Source organism: Phlebotomus papatasi, chromosome 1, assembly GCF_024763615.1.
Source record: "Phlebotomus papatasi isolate M1 chromosome 1, Ppap_2.1, whole genome shotgun sequence".
Classification (NCBI taxonomy): Eukaryota; Metazoa; Arthropoda; class Insecta; order Diptera; family Psychodidae; genus Phlebotomus; species Phlebotomus papatasi.
The window spans coordinates 60,168,225-60,183,803 of NC_077222.1; the positions used below are offsets into that span (position 1 = coordinate 60,168,225).

Here is a 15,579-nt window from a genome sequence, read left to right on the forward strand (position 1 = left end):
TTTAGCAATACAGAGCTCCAGCCTCAATCAATAAATTCCTAAAGCATCACTCACCGTGTAGAAAATTTCACTGAGATGGAAGGTGTAAGCATTCCGAACGTACGTTCTGATGATTTTATCACGACGCTCCCCTTCAAATCCATTGAGGATGTCAGCATTGCTAAAACGCCAGAGAGCTTCCCCAGTTACCACACCAAAAAGCAGATCATATCGGACATCTTGAGAACGTTTCATAGCTGCCGGTAGATCTGGATCTTGATTCGATAATCCCCTTCTTATCACAACCCCATCCACAGATGGGCCGAAGGCGGAAAGGAAACTTGGTGCCTCAATATCGACAGCCAATAGCTCTTCAAGTGGGATATCACGGAGGCAATCGACTATTTGTTCATGACTCTTAATCATATCCTGAGGGATGCTGCAATTGAGCTCCTTAGCTAATTTCAGTGCATACACAACTGGGTCTTCGACGATAGCCCAAGAAGCGTATGCTGACCCCGACAGGAGGATGGCGCGATGAAAAAGACCTGGAACCATTGTAGGTGAGGTCATAAGGAAATTTATGCATGCAGCTCCACTTCCATGACCCGCTAATGTCACTGCTCCTGGATCTCCACCAAATTTGGCAATATTTTGCTGTACCCAATGCAATGCTGCCATTTGATCCATAAGGCCATAATTTGCCACTCGAGCTCGGATATGTGGGCTCGGATTGGCATTGAGAAAACCTATCAGGAGGATGGGCTATTTGAGATTTTGTTCCAATACTGGAGCATGGAAAATGTTAACCTACCTAAAATACCTAATCGATAATTTAGTGTGACTACTACTAAGTCTCCATAGCTGGCCAGGACTGAACCATCATAGGGATTTCCACTATTCCACTCGAATGACTCTCCATGTATAAAAACAACAACAGGAAGCTTTTTGTCTGCTGTTGCAGCTATTTTAGCGGTAAAATTGAAGACAAATTGAGAAGATAAATAAGGATGCACGTCATATGATAGCAATCAGGATATTTTTCTATGTTATACTATACTTTTTCAATTTTAAAAATTGATGGCTCTTTTATTTAAATTTTAAATTGTTAACAAGTTCCTTGTAAGTTCTTAGGTAAGAAAAAATGTACATCACTGAAATATAATTATTAATAATTTATTCCGGTTGAGTACTACAACGAATATATGGGCTATGTAAACTATTTTGACTAAAAATAGTTTATGTTACATAAATTAGATATTTCGAAAAAACTTTAATTATTTATTAAGCCATAGAAAAGTGATCAGTGTAAATCTGTATATTTATTAAAATTTTAAGTAAATTATTTGACTACATTTTAACTTCTTAACGTCTGAACATTTTTTGATAGCCAATCACAGAAAATTTTAATACTACAAATGGAACAGAAGCGTGATGAAAGCGATATTTTCAGTTGAATACTTTTACCTATATCGTTAATATTTTTTAGAAGTAAAATTACTATAAAATCGTAAAATTATCACACGAAGTCTATTGAATTAATCGTAACACAGAAATTTGTAAATATTTTCCGTAATGGCGTCTACACACTATGAGAAATTTCTCCTATCCTTGTAGGCAGAAATGTCAGAATTTTTTAACCCTTTAACGACGAGACACTTTTTACGGACTGAAAATCAGCAATAAAAAATAAACTAAGAAACATAATCAATGATAAGTCTTACATCTAACCATGGAAAGTCCAGCAGTGTCTAATTCGGTGTATTTGTGCTTCTATGAACGATAGGGACAAAAATAGCCCAAAAATTTAAGTATTTTTTTCTGACAATACCAATGAATAATATTTTTCGCTTTAATGAAAAATATTACATATGAGTATTGTAGTTTTCATTGCCAAAAGGGTTTTGCTTAAAAAAAAATTGGAAGTATAAAAAATAAATAAAATCAATTATGAATTTGAGAATTTAAAAATTCGCCATTTTTGAGCTTAAATATTTACTACATAGACTTGCAAAAAATATCCTAGATTCCTTCTACCTTCTACTTTACAATTATGTATAGACTTAAGCAAAAAAAACTTTAGGTAGTCAGGAAAAATTATTTTCTTTATGGGACACCGGTGTTCCAATCGTCTTTAAAGGGTTGAAAAAAGGCAATTTTTGGCGAAAATTGCTTCTAGTGTATAGATATCATAATGGATAACATATCAGCTAAGAAGGCTAAGAATTTTGTATTTGAATTATCCTAGAAGATTACTAAAATCAGTGGTAATTACCGATAAATCTCCTACCGAAATAGTTCAATATTTTACGACTTAGGGTAAGTGTGCCAAATTTCGGCATAGTTGCATGCAAGCATCAAAGTCTCAAGTTTGAACTGTAATTTTTTAAATACAAATTGATTTTTTTATTCTTTCTTCTAAAAGAGTGTTGCTGGGAACACTGTAAAGAGATTACCGTCTTTATTTACTCTTAAATCATTCTTAATACATTTTAAAATGAATAAAAATATAGACATAGTTTTAGTACCCTATTTCGACCACCTTCATTCTCACAGTTCCTTGCCCTTTGGAAATTCTTCCAATATCTTTTTCACGTCATTTCGTTTGCCGAAGCTACATTTTTTGTTATTCTTTTGCATTATATAATCTCTAGAGTACGTAAAATATAAAAGTTCATGGAAATTAGAGGAACAAAAAAGGTGGCCGAAATTGCAAGCTGGCCGGAATTTGGCACACTTACTCTATATGCACTTATAGGCATGTTCAAAGGTATATTGTTCCTGAATAATGTGTAAACTTGTGAGCTTTGCTAAATGTTTATAATAAATGGAATTTTAGTCTTTGCTTAAAATGGCGAAAAGAGATTAAATACACCCTTCTTCATAGTTCTTATATCTCCTTGTTGAGTTTTTGCTTCTACTGGTGTATCGAAAGCATTGCAGAGTATAACAAAAAGTATTGTATCATATTCACTTACCATGCATTGGAGAGAAAACATTTAAGTAGAGACAATCTTCGGATTGGTTCTGCAAGAACGGCAGCAGACGCTTCAAATACTCTAATCGGCCTCTTGGCATCTTTTCAAGTGCAAGAGTCTCATTAGTTATTTTTGGCAGCCTTTGAGGACAAACGGCACTATATTTGTCTGATATCCGGATCCCATCCCACGGTGAAGTTGTTCGTGTAGGACTGAATCTGAAAGGATGAAAAAAAGAAAAAAATCATCATTATATTTCACCTTTCCTCGTTCACATTTAAACTGATTGAAAAGCTCTTGTCAGACATTTTCGAACAAATACAATTATCGTGAAAAATGCTAGAAGCTTAAATTTCGAATAGAATTTTGAGATATTATCAAATGCATCAGTGAGTCTCGTAAAATATATATATTTCCCTCTAATTATACGATATTTGCTGATTGAAGCGACATAAGAGATTTATCACTCAGCTCATTTTCCACGTCACAGACTCCCCTGAAGGCGTCTCTTTCATGCAAACTTCTCAAATAAAGAAGCAGCACAGGGACCAAAGATAGGATTTCCTCCCTCACTGAATGCTAACTTTCTCCAGATACTGTATTCATCATAAATCAAAAGATTTCACACTTATTAATACCTTTTATTAAATCACCCAAGGTGTGATTTAATAATTGTGGGGAAACTCCCAATGTACCAAAATTTCTTAGTCGGCCTGAATAGGAAGTTCGCACCACAGGATTTTACCTTTGTGCATTTGAATAGATTTCCTTTCTGTAAATTTTCAAAGGACTTTTGAATTGCTTCAAAATTCTACATATTTTAAAATTTATGATAATTAATATTACATCACATAGAATAACAATATAAATATTTTATCGTCCTCTTTTGTTTTGTTGGAAAAAAATGTAACATTATAAATTCAAATAATAAAAGCTTTATTTTTTCCGATTTTTTTCTGTTTCGCAATTCCAGAAAATTGAGCTATTTGTTTGAAAATTAATTAAAAATTTTGTTTGTTTAATTATAGGATGGCATAAATAATTGAAAAATATTTCTTTTTGACATTTTTCACGAGTAAAATTAAATTTAAATCAAATGAACAGATGAGAAACATTTCTAACCAACTAACTTGTAACTATTAATCTGAAAGAAATTAAATTAGACATTCTATGATTTTTTACCTAATTCTGTTTTCTAATTTATGTCACAGACACAATTACGACTTAGGCCGAGAGACAGCTTAATGTAACTAATTAAAAAATTGATTTGACTAAATTCTCATCACTTTCTCAAAACCTAAACTGTTTTTCGGCACAACCCGAAAGACGAATTAGTCATAAATTGATAGATATGTTATTTTTGATCATTATTTTGATTATAATTCCATTAAGCCGTCTTTCGGTTGAAGTCAAAAGTATGTCTAGAGAATAACAGAAACTATCGAATCACCTTCAGATGATTTTCTTTATATTTTCAATATTTAAAAAGAAAAACTGTAATATCCAAAGAGCAAACCACCCATCCTATCCCAATGTAATCTATCCTATCTTTCTTATGGCTTCTACACACTAGGAGCATTTTCTTTAAAAAAAAAGTGCATTTTTAAAGAAAATCCCCCAGAAATCTCAGATTTTTTTTTAAAAGGCAATTTTTGACAAAAATTGCTTCTAGTGTGTAGACACCATTTTAAACTACGTATTTGCAGAAATAAATGTTTAGGGATTTAAGGGACTAATACTTGGTGATCTTACATTATTTTCTCCACTATAGTAAAAATAAATGATTCACCGGGGATTCTTCGAAAATAATCATGTTTCTGACACTTTGATAGTGTCATCAATTCTTTGGGGAGATGGTAAAACTTGACGTTTATTTTACTGCAAAATAAAAGAATAAAGTCAATGAAAGAATCGTCTCTGGTGTTCGCGTAGATAAGAGAAATATGTTATAACGCTATAAGTTATGAATTTGTAATAAAACATGTTCTATCGTGATATGGAAAATCTCAAGAGATCCTGTTGAACCTTAATGTGTCAAAATGAACCATTAATTAATATCATTGTCCTTTATTTTTTCATACGCCAAGTTTGGCTGTAGTTTTCGTGATTTCCCAGCACTAAAAATACATTTTTTAAGCAATAAAATTTTGCAAAATTTTTTTAAACGCTCTAGTAATGTTCATTGTAATTATTAAAGTTTTTGGAATACCAAATTAGACAGTATTTAGTAAAATTGTTCAGAAAAAAATTAAACTTCAAATTCCAAATTTCAAATTTTTAAGGCCATAAAATTTTTGATCTGTAAATTGGCAAAAGATTGCTCAGTAAATATAAGGATCAGAAATCCCTAGCCAAACCTAAAATATCAAGATGGTTCTTAAGTTTTTAACTTTCTCTTTGACCGAAATATTATTTTAAGTAGTTCAGGGCATTTATTTTATGATTTTGGTCTCACATACTGACCAAATATCATTTTCACTAACCAGACCACTCGTTGGAATTGGAGCATTAATAGAAGAACTGGCTATTCCAAATTATTATTTGTTATTTATCTTTATGAGATCTTTTAAACTGAGCTAAACCTAATACGTATACCGTTTAAGAGAATGGTCGAATTTTCGTGGAAATAACAAAGTAATGCGAGATTGAATAAGACGTGTCCTTTGGGTGAGGCTCTTGTCTTCTTCCAATAAATTTTAAAAGAGAATATATTACTTTTTCCAGTAGGGGAGACCGGGGAGGTTTGGGACACTTTTTCATGTTTTGACTTTGAGACAGTATTCCAAAAAATCATGATAGTGTATTACAATTTTATGCGGTCTATAGGATACCTATGGGTATTGACTTTATAAAAAGTACTCGATAGAACTTGGAAAAAAAACTGAGTTTTTAGGGAGAAGATAAAACAATTAACTTGACGCTTTGTCCCAAACCTCCCCGATGTGGGGCAGTATGGGACGCAAAAGGGGATGTTTGGGACGCGTTTTTTCTCGAATAATTTGCATTTTTTGAGCGCGATAATTAATTTTAAGTACTATAGGGGGAAGTGGGGCACCATTGAATGTGGGGTACATTTGAAATTGGAATTTTTCACCTATTTTTAAATAAAATTGAGCCTCATCGAGATATAATTCAGCTACACAAACATATTGAGAAGCTAAATTACGTTATGATATAGCTCAATTCAATTTAAAAATAGGAGAAAAATTCCAATTTTAAAAATGCCCCACTTTCAAAGGTGCCCCACTTCCCCCTATTAAAAATATTTCTAATCAAAATAAAAATGTTAAATCTTTTTTTTCATACTTAGAAATTAATATCAATTTAATTTGTACTATTTGTACAATTTGTAGTATTTTCTTATTATTTTCCATCCAAATTTCTGTACTTTTTTATTCTAAATATTGCAATCATGATCATCAAATTCCTCACACGAGTAGATTTTCTTGCAACTTTTAGTTTTAAACTCATTGACGGATTCCTGTTTGATTTTACGACAACTGCATGTTACATGTTTTTTCTTTATTTCTCTGAAAAAGCTCTCGTCTTGCCTTTTCTGGATAACTTGTGAGAATTGTAGAGGATATTGTTCGAGAAATTTTCGAGAAAATAGTTTTTAACAGGATTGAGCAAAGGTCGAATATCCTTTGGAGAATAAATTATTGATTCCCAAGACATTGATGGTTTAATTGTCCCTGTAAACAACTGCTCAACTAGTAAAGTTTGCACAAGATGAAGATTTCCAGTGGAAACTGGGAATTACTCTCCATTTTGACAATAAAAAATTGCACGCCACCTACAATTTTGTCGAAAATCAATGTCCTATTCATCCCCTTTCAGGTGTCTCAAACATCCCCGCGGGTAGTTTTGGTATTTAAAACCTTTAAGTAAAAAAACAAGAGCGTATAATCTCTGAAACTTTTATAAAAATATGTTCCCAGATTATATTTAGCTAGCTAATGAGATAAAAAAGTTTTGATTATATATCGCTGACATAAAATACAAAGAGGAAAACTGAGAAATCAAAAAGTACAATTTTTATCAATTTTTAAGAAAGTGTTCATAAAATTTAAATAATAAAACTGAGGATATCCACTTTTTTTAGACAAGATACATCTTAATATAGCCTACGATTCAGTAGTGGTTAAATCCCATTTATTTTAAAAATTATTGAAAAAATCACTTTGTCCCACACTACCCCTGTCCCAAACCTCCCCGGTCTCCCCTATTCATGCAGCATTTAAATATGTACCATGTACGCCCTGGTCTATTTTGATCCAAATTTTTTTTTTATCAAACATTTAGCCAATATTTGTTATATAATATTTTGCGTAACAGTTTTTTTTATTTATTCTGCATATTGGTACAGTTTTAGTAAAATAAAACATCAATATTTCTATAAGAACGAATTTCACATCACCTACCAACAACGGTTTGTTTTTAAATAAGTATTATAGCAAATCTTCTTTGATATACATACATATATAGAACATATTACATGAAACGAAAATCCTGCTTTTTTATCTGACATACCCTTTGTGAAGGAAAAATCCCATACAGCATAGATAAAAGTTAAGTGTTTCATGCATAATTCAGCGGTAGCATCCTAAATTTGTGTATACAACTTATTGTTGTGGGAAAACTTTTGAGAGAGGATCTCGCCGAAAACCCCTAATAGAGCATCGTCTCCGTCATTCACGAAGCCCTCGTATGTATTTTGTATGAGGACAACCAGATGGTATGCCCTGTGAAAAGTTGATATGAGTAGTGCTGGGGTGCTTTACATTAAATCCCAATAAAAACACCACCCAAGTATTTGGAATATTCATGGAGAAATTAGTATCTAACATAAATTTTCGCAAGTTTCCCAGTGGAATGCACATGGGGAAATAAATCTGTTTATTCATATCTCAAAATTTTGTTTTGTCTGCTACCCTCTCCTTTTCAATTGAACAGCTTCTGTATATATTTTGCTGGGAAATCTCACATTGTATGATGTCTTAGGCGTTATAGTATATACAAGGTAAGTAGTACGGAAATAATACTCTTCTATTCAATTGAAAGGCAATATAAGCCATTGAATTGCTTATGGATTATGGTTTTAGGAAAGTACATTTGGACTAGGAAGTTCAATGAAATATTCACATTGTTAATATCAGTGGCATAAATAATAGCATAACATTTTATTTACAAATCATCACACTTCTGTACACTTGTCCTTAAATAAATTTTGAAATAGAATGGACGAAGATTTTTCATTATTAAAAGAGCTTTTCCACCGTTTTGCTCTGGAGGTTGGTCACCAACACTAAGACGGCGGTGGACGCTGAAAACTACACGGGATCTCAGTTAAACAAAACTGTACTTCAAAAGCATTGTTGATGAATAAATTTATCTATCTATCTTATTGGTAGAAAATTTAATCAATTTCACATCTCATCGACTGGTCGTGACGATTTTGTATTGAACACTGACCTACGTTCTGTCGAATTTCGAGATCATTTAAAAAGAATTAATGAAATTGTGGATGCAAGGACGCAGTGAGTATTGCTGGTGCAACGATAGCGAGCTTCGCTAAAATAATTTAATTGTTAACCAATCTATACAAATCAAAACAGTACTACATATGTGGTCATAAATATCTTATTCGTGTGCGCTAATATCGAATAATAATTATATTATATTATAGATTGTATAAGGGACATTATATAATATAAATAAAGAGATCTATTCAGAAATTATGAAAACAAATTTTAACAAAAATATTCATCCTTCTTTGTCAGTCGTGCGATCTAACGTTAAAAGTGCCTTGACATTTACAAATATACTACATTTTTTTCGAAATAAAAATACGAGTAATCTAATAGTTTCGAAAATCTATTTTTCGATTTTTGTGCCCCAAAAAATAGTCACACGAACTTGTTTTGTTATTACAAAACTTCAATAAGTTTTTAATTTTCATTGATGGCAGTTCAATTCGGACAAATGGAACAGTAATTTTTCAAGCAGTACCAGACCTAAGGTTTATTTGTGTGGCTTAGTTACAATTTCTCAAAAATTTTGAATTCGGCTAGCGCATTAAAGACAATCTATCTAATAATTTATGAAAAATCACTGCAATTGCTTGTATTCTTATATGTTAGAAATTTTAGATCTTAGGGAACTGGGCCAAATCTCCAGTCTGAAAGTCACTCTATATGACAGAATAATAAACATTCTTTTCGGTGGTCAATATCCCACCGAAACCTAAAAACCAAATAATTTCCTGTTAGCTAATGCGTTAAATAGTCCTTAAACGAAGAATTGAAAAAAAAATGATTTTTTGGAAGAATTTTATACAAAAAATCATTTTTGATATATTTTACACCACGTTTCGTCTTGTATAATAGGTAAGTTGTGAGCAAGTAAACATAAAATCCATCATTAAAGGCACTAGTTTAACTCATCAGCTAACAGGAAATTTTTAGTTTTTAGATTTTAGTTGAACGAATTCTGAGAAATCTTGTGTACAAAAAATATGTTTTTTAAAAAAAATCGTCTCAAATGGCTGAATTTTTAAATGAAAATATTAGAAAATTTAGTTTAAATGTTGTACTTTTATATGCCAAAAAGCCAGAATCAATAATTTTTTTTATAATGCTGGAAAAATATATAAAAATATTATGTTTGTTTTTAATAATTCTTAACCCACGTGACGCACGTAATCCTTTAATGACGAGACGGTTTCCGCTGACAGAAAATCAATAATAAAAATGAAACCGTAAAAAAAACGCAGAAAGGTCTTACATCTAACCTTAGAAAATCCAACAGAGTCTGATTCGGTGTATTTTTTTACCTCTATGAGCGATAGGGACAAAAATAACCCAAAAATGTAAGTAATTTTTCTGTCAATACGAATGAATGATAATTTTCACTCTAATGAAAAATATTATGTTTGAGTACTGTAATTTCTTTTTCCAAAACGGTTTTGCTTGAAAAAAAATTGGAAGTATAAAAAATAATTAAAATCATTTTTCATTATGAGAATCAAAAAATTCATCATTTCTGAGTTTAAAAATTTATTATATAGCGAAAAGTTGGGGACTTGCAAAAAATATCCTAGATTCCTTTAACCTTCTACTTTGCACTTACGTCCAAACATAAGAAAAAAATAACTTTAGGTAGTCATGAAAAAATATTTTCTTTATGGGACACCGGTGTTCCAATCGTTCTTAAAGGATTAAGTGAAGCTTGCTCAGGAGGTTCAATACTTGCATTCTATATTTACAGGGAGTACCGGTATTGATATTAATGATAGCTGGATTAGTGACCTAACGATTAGTGAAACACATACAGATTTTTGCTTACTTATTGGGAAGTAATTTGCAAAAATATTTTTGAAAAACATATTTTTTAAATATTTTTTTCTGAATATTTCAACAAAATTGATAATACAAATTTAAAAACTCAACATTTCGTGAAACATAAGAATTTTTTAGTTATTTTATTTGTTTTAATAATTTTCATAACGGTCTCTAGTCTACTATCAGACACTTTAGAAAAACTCTTGAGTCAGTGCCTTACTTGGACACTGACGAAAGTCTTAAAAGAATTTTTCTCACATAATACTTTAAAAAAGATCACAAAGAACATTGGAAATTCAAACGAGGATAAAAACTGACAAAAGATATGTCAAGACCTTTCATATCATTCACTTCCCTCTTTCATGTGGCTTTTTATTCCGCAAACTTACGAAATCGAACAAAAGTCCTTTTATATGCAAAAATTCTCTGTCAAGCAAATATGTAAAGTGCAATGTGGGGCATATACATGCACTTATGTAACAAGTACATATAACTACACAAATAATAACCACGAATAATTAATTGAATAAAATTTCTGCAGCATACCGTTTCGTTCGATAAACGAAACTTGTTTGCTCCTGCCTCCGAGAGCGTTAAATTAACGATTATAGGCAATCGCTCTGAACCAGTATTTACTATATACACCGTTTGAAATATTATCGTATGTTATGCATTTAGTATGCTTGTTTAATCTAGTCAAAGAGATTCGGATGCAACCTGCGGCAAGAGTAATGTAAACGCTAAAGCAAACATCCTTGTTTTGCATCCGAAATAACTGGAAATATCATATGCATTCGCGAGATTAATTAATTTGTAGAAGTACTTCTTATACATGTTCCTATATGCAATTATTGTTTAGGGAATATGTGCAATAGAATTAAATGGTGAGACCAAACCGTTGTAATACAGAAATCTAAATAAAATCTGCAACGGAAAGCACAGATTTAAATTTAGTAATAATAGTGACAAGAAGCGTCAGTTTTTCTTTTTTAATTTTCAAATATAATTTGCTTTCTAAGTCAGCTAGAATAAATTAGCCTAAATTTCTTACAAACTATTCAGTAGGGGAAAATGGGGCAGCAGTAAATACGGTGCAGTTGTTAACACTATTTTTTTTTAATTAGATATTAGACTCTAAAGGACGAAACCTCTATGAATTCATTGATTGTAGGGATCCTTAGCCACTGCAGAATTGGTCGACATAAGTTCGAGTAGTGTAGATATAAACATAAGTGTTTTATGCCACCCCATGTTTACTACTGCCCCAGTCTGAACTGCCCCAGTAGTTTTTGATCCCTTACTTATACTACTATTTGCTGAAATTTACTGAAATAATCTCCTAAAAATAAAATTAAGGTATACTATATAGATATAATTCCTTGAAGCTAAAAAATTAATAATGTTTACTTCTGCCACCTCTGCCACTCCCTCATTCAAATGCCCCATATTATTAAACACATTATCAATCACAATATTATTACAAGTGAATTAGCAATCAATTAAAAATACATTTACCCCGTCTAGCTTGTTATGCATATAAGATTAAGATGTTTCAATTTTCAGTGAGATTAAATGTCGGAAACAGAAACAGATCTGTCTTGGTTAAATTAGAGAAATATTGAGAAGAAATTATATTGTCTTTACGTCAGTGTTTGTATAGGGTAGAAGACCTATTTAGTGCCATGTCCCATAATAAATTCGTATTTTTCTTTAATTATTTCAATATTTTAGAAGTGCATTGTAAATTACTAATCAGATAACTTTAATGTTGTATTATTAATTTGCCAATATATTATTATTATTATTAATCGTATGAAGAAATTGTATTACAAGGTGGACATTTTTACAATGTCGATTCTCGTAGTGAAAGAATCTGCTAAGTCCATTGTAGACCGCACAGGAGCGCCTTCCCGTGGTGAGGACACTTCCACATTCACATATATACCTTATATGTAAATTCATTAAGAGTGGCTTCAAACAGGGCATGGCGGGCATGGTATTAAATGGGTCACCTACGTCAAGTAATTGAAAGCAGAATCGATTTCCAAAAATTAAATTAAAAGTGAGAATATTATAGATATTCTTCGGACCTAAGCTCAACGTCCCTAATATCTGCAAGAAGTTTGCAAAATTTTTAATTTAAAACTGAGAACATCTTGATCTATAGTTTGAAAAATCACTGCGAGCTTGATAAATTAATCCTTGGAACAGATGCAGTTGTGTTGAGAAATTCACAACCTTTCAAATAACTAATTTAATATGATTACATTTGTAAGGAACTTGACACTCTCTAAAAGCGAACTTGAGACATCCTAAATGTCAAGTTTGCCCCTTCTAGGCATTTCTGGATGGAATATTTATTTGGACTACTTCCAAAACATATTTAAAAATGAGAAAAAAAGACACGTTTTTGCCTTTTTTGTTATCTGCCAAAAACATAAGTTTGGCAGGAATGGGAGTTGGAAGAAAGAAAAATCGAAAAAAAAACAGTATCCTTAAATAATACCTACTTATGGAGAAGAGTGTCACTAAAGACCGGGAATAAATGTCTCTTACTATTTGACTCATAAACTACTAACAAAGCCACTGAAAAATGAACAACCATGGGGACCTCTCATTTCTCAAAATTTTCCATAAAATTCTAATTATTTTTCTTAAATTATAAATTTCTAATTGTAAGCCCTGATGGGACTCACTGAAATTATAAAACTTATTAAGGGAAAATGGGAAACTGAAGGTGCCACCCATCTTTCAATTTCCTTGGAGTGAACCGTCCACGGCGACTGATGCTCACTCACTGAAGTGCAGGGACAGCTGACATGAACAAAAGCCCCAGCAACCTTCAGCACCCGCCATGGAGGTAGTAATATAAGGAGACAACATTGGGGTGAATTCTATGTGACTCACTTTGACAGCTCATGAAAATATGCAGGGTTGTATTGGGGGAATTTCAATAAAAAAAACTGTTAGTCTGAATATTAACACGATCTTCCTTTTTTATTTTCGTACATTTTTTTAGAAGCTTTAATATATAATTTTCACACATAATTTTATTTTAACAATTATTAGATTTTTTTTATTATTAATTATTTTTCATTTCAAGAAAAAGTTTCCATTGTAAATAGTTCTTTATTTTTCAATTTTTATTATTTTCAAATCACAAAATTTCATATTTTATTCTTATGTGTTTTATTTGTGCTTTCCTAAAAAAATAGTTTTTTTATATATATGTATATTTAAATACAAGTTTGTTACATAAATTGTAAATATCACATTTTTAGTCTTATTAGTTTTCTGTACAGTTACCTTTCCAATAAAAAATAAGTACTACTTTCTAAGTATGAGCAATACATATTTTTTAATTATACATTTGTTATATTATTAAATATATTTTGGACTATAAATTCCAATCTTTTTTCAATAAATGAAATAGAGTTGTGGAAAAGGTAGCGGGAAAAACATTTTTAGTCAGAAAAATTTGCCAATTAATAATTTAAAACGGTAACTAAAAAAATTCCATTTTGGTCATTAAATAGAAAAAGAACTTAAATCCTTTTAAATTAAATCGAAAATTCTAAGACGGTTTACAATTTTTCATTTTCCTTTTGACAGGAATATTTTCTTTATTTTTGGGTATTTACAATTTATAATTCATATTTTCTTAATATACTGACCAAATTTCATTTTTTATTTACCGTTTTTACCATAATAGTTCCCAATCGGCTGCAACCAAGAAAAAGTGTTTAGATTACAATTCATTGCTTTTCTTTTTTAATTTCATCACATTTTTCAGTAACATTTTTTATAAGTCAATTTAAATTTTAGAATTTATCAGTTTCGTTTTATAAATACAAGAAAATTATTAATTTATTTACAAATTGTTTTTGCGTTTTCTCAATTAAATTATTAATATTAACAGTAACACAAAGATAGTATAATACAAAGGAAAAAAATCACTGACCCATATATAGGGTCATATGGGTGTAATACTGTCTCATACTGACCGTGGGCTTAGTCTTCTTGTGCTCATAATAATATCTGGTATTGAGGTATTTTTCACAGACCGCTTGAATCAAGAGGAGTCTATGTTGGACTGTGTGAGCTGGATTTTTAAAATCAAACACGTTTGTTTGCGCCATTTCATGCTTAACTGTGTTTGAAATTTTTCGAAACGTCTTTTCGTCTTTGATATCATAAGTTCTTAATACTCTTTCCGTCATCACGCAAATTTTTTCGACAGATTTTGACGGGAACTTCAGATAGCCTAAAGTCTTGTACCATATAAGTGAATTGCTGTTAGATGATCCCTCCAGTGACTCTATGCACTCCTCACATTTTAGTGCATTTTGCAGTGACCTTGTCACGAAACCCCCAATATACTGAGTCACTTTCTGACTGTAAGGAGATAATTCTGGCAGAGTCAAAATATGCTCTAGCATATTTAAGGCACAGAACTCTTCAAAAGCTTCGACATTGTTTTCTTGATCATCGGTCAGAGACCTATTCGTGGAATTAATGATGTTCGTTGGTTTTGTCTGAGAGGTGTGAAGGATTGTTATGTTCTCAATTGGTACACAATTCCCTGTTCCCTTATCCCTGATTTGGCAATGTGTCGCAATTCGTTTATAGCTTGCAATAAACTGTCGAACAGTGGGATTATTATTCGACCCGTATCTTGAACGACATTGTCCAAAAAACATCTCCAAGTGGTCTTGATTAAGCTTATAAGTAGGTAGATAGGTTAAGCCGCTGTTTTCAACAACTAGGGTGTACAGAAATGGGAGATTCTTGAGACATGTGAGGATTCCAAGAAACCCGGTTTTGCGAGGTGATTCAATCAATTTAAGTCCGTCAGGATAGGTCAGAGTACTAATATATTCTGAAGCAAACTCAGAGTACTCAGCCACCTCATGAATATTTTCAAAGCAAAGTGCTTTCTTGAAGCCATACCCAGAGAGGCTGTGAGAATTTAAGATATCGAAGATATCATTGAAAATAATCGTGAATTCTTCGGTTGCCTCAGAATCCTGGAACTCTTGCATTTTTAATTCTCTATTGCAATATCCGATTGCAATCCCTACGGATCTACTTAGAACTTGAACCGCCAACCGGACTTTCATTTTTTGTCGTCGAAATTCAATGTGGGCTCTGCGAATTTTAGTGGCTGCATGAAGTCCTTCCTTTTCTTGCAGCTCAACTAGTCTTTGCATGAATACCCAGTCGATTTTTTCTCCTTTCCCATTCACAAATGGCCCAGTCTCTGCAATGGCGGTACGCAC

The 15,579-nt window shown here is 31.8% G+C and overlaps 1 protein-coding gene across 2 annotated transcripts in view; it reads right to left on the bottom strand.

Moving 5' to 3' along the window:
- LOC129809519 (neuroligin-4, Y-linked-like) overlaps window positions 1-15,579 on the bottom strand; it is a 63,142-nt gene that overhangs the window by 6,862 nt on the left and 40,701 nt on the right. For both annotated transcript variants that reach the window (XM_055859438.1, XM_055859437.1), the window contains exons 3-5: window positions 2,958-3,175; window positions 794-943; window positions 55-728 (exon numbers count right to left, since the gene is read on the bottom strand). In XM_055859438.1, the coding sequence (XP_055715413.1) occupies window positions 55-728; window positions 794-943; window positions 2,958-3,175 (1,042 nt within the window). The remainder of the gene's footprint in view (window positions 1-54; window positions 729-793; window positions 944-2,957; window positions 3,176-15,579) is intronic.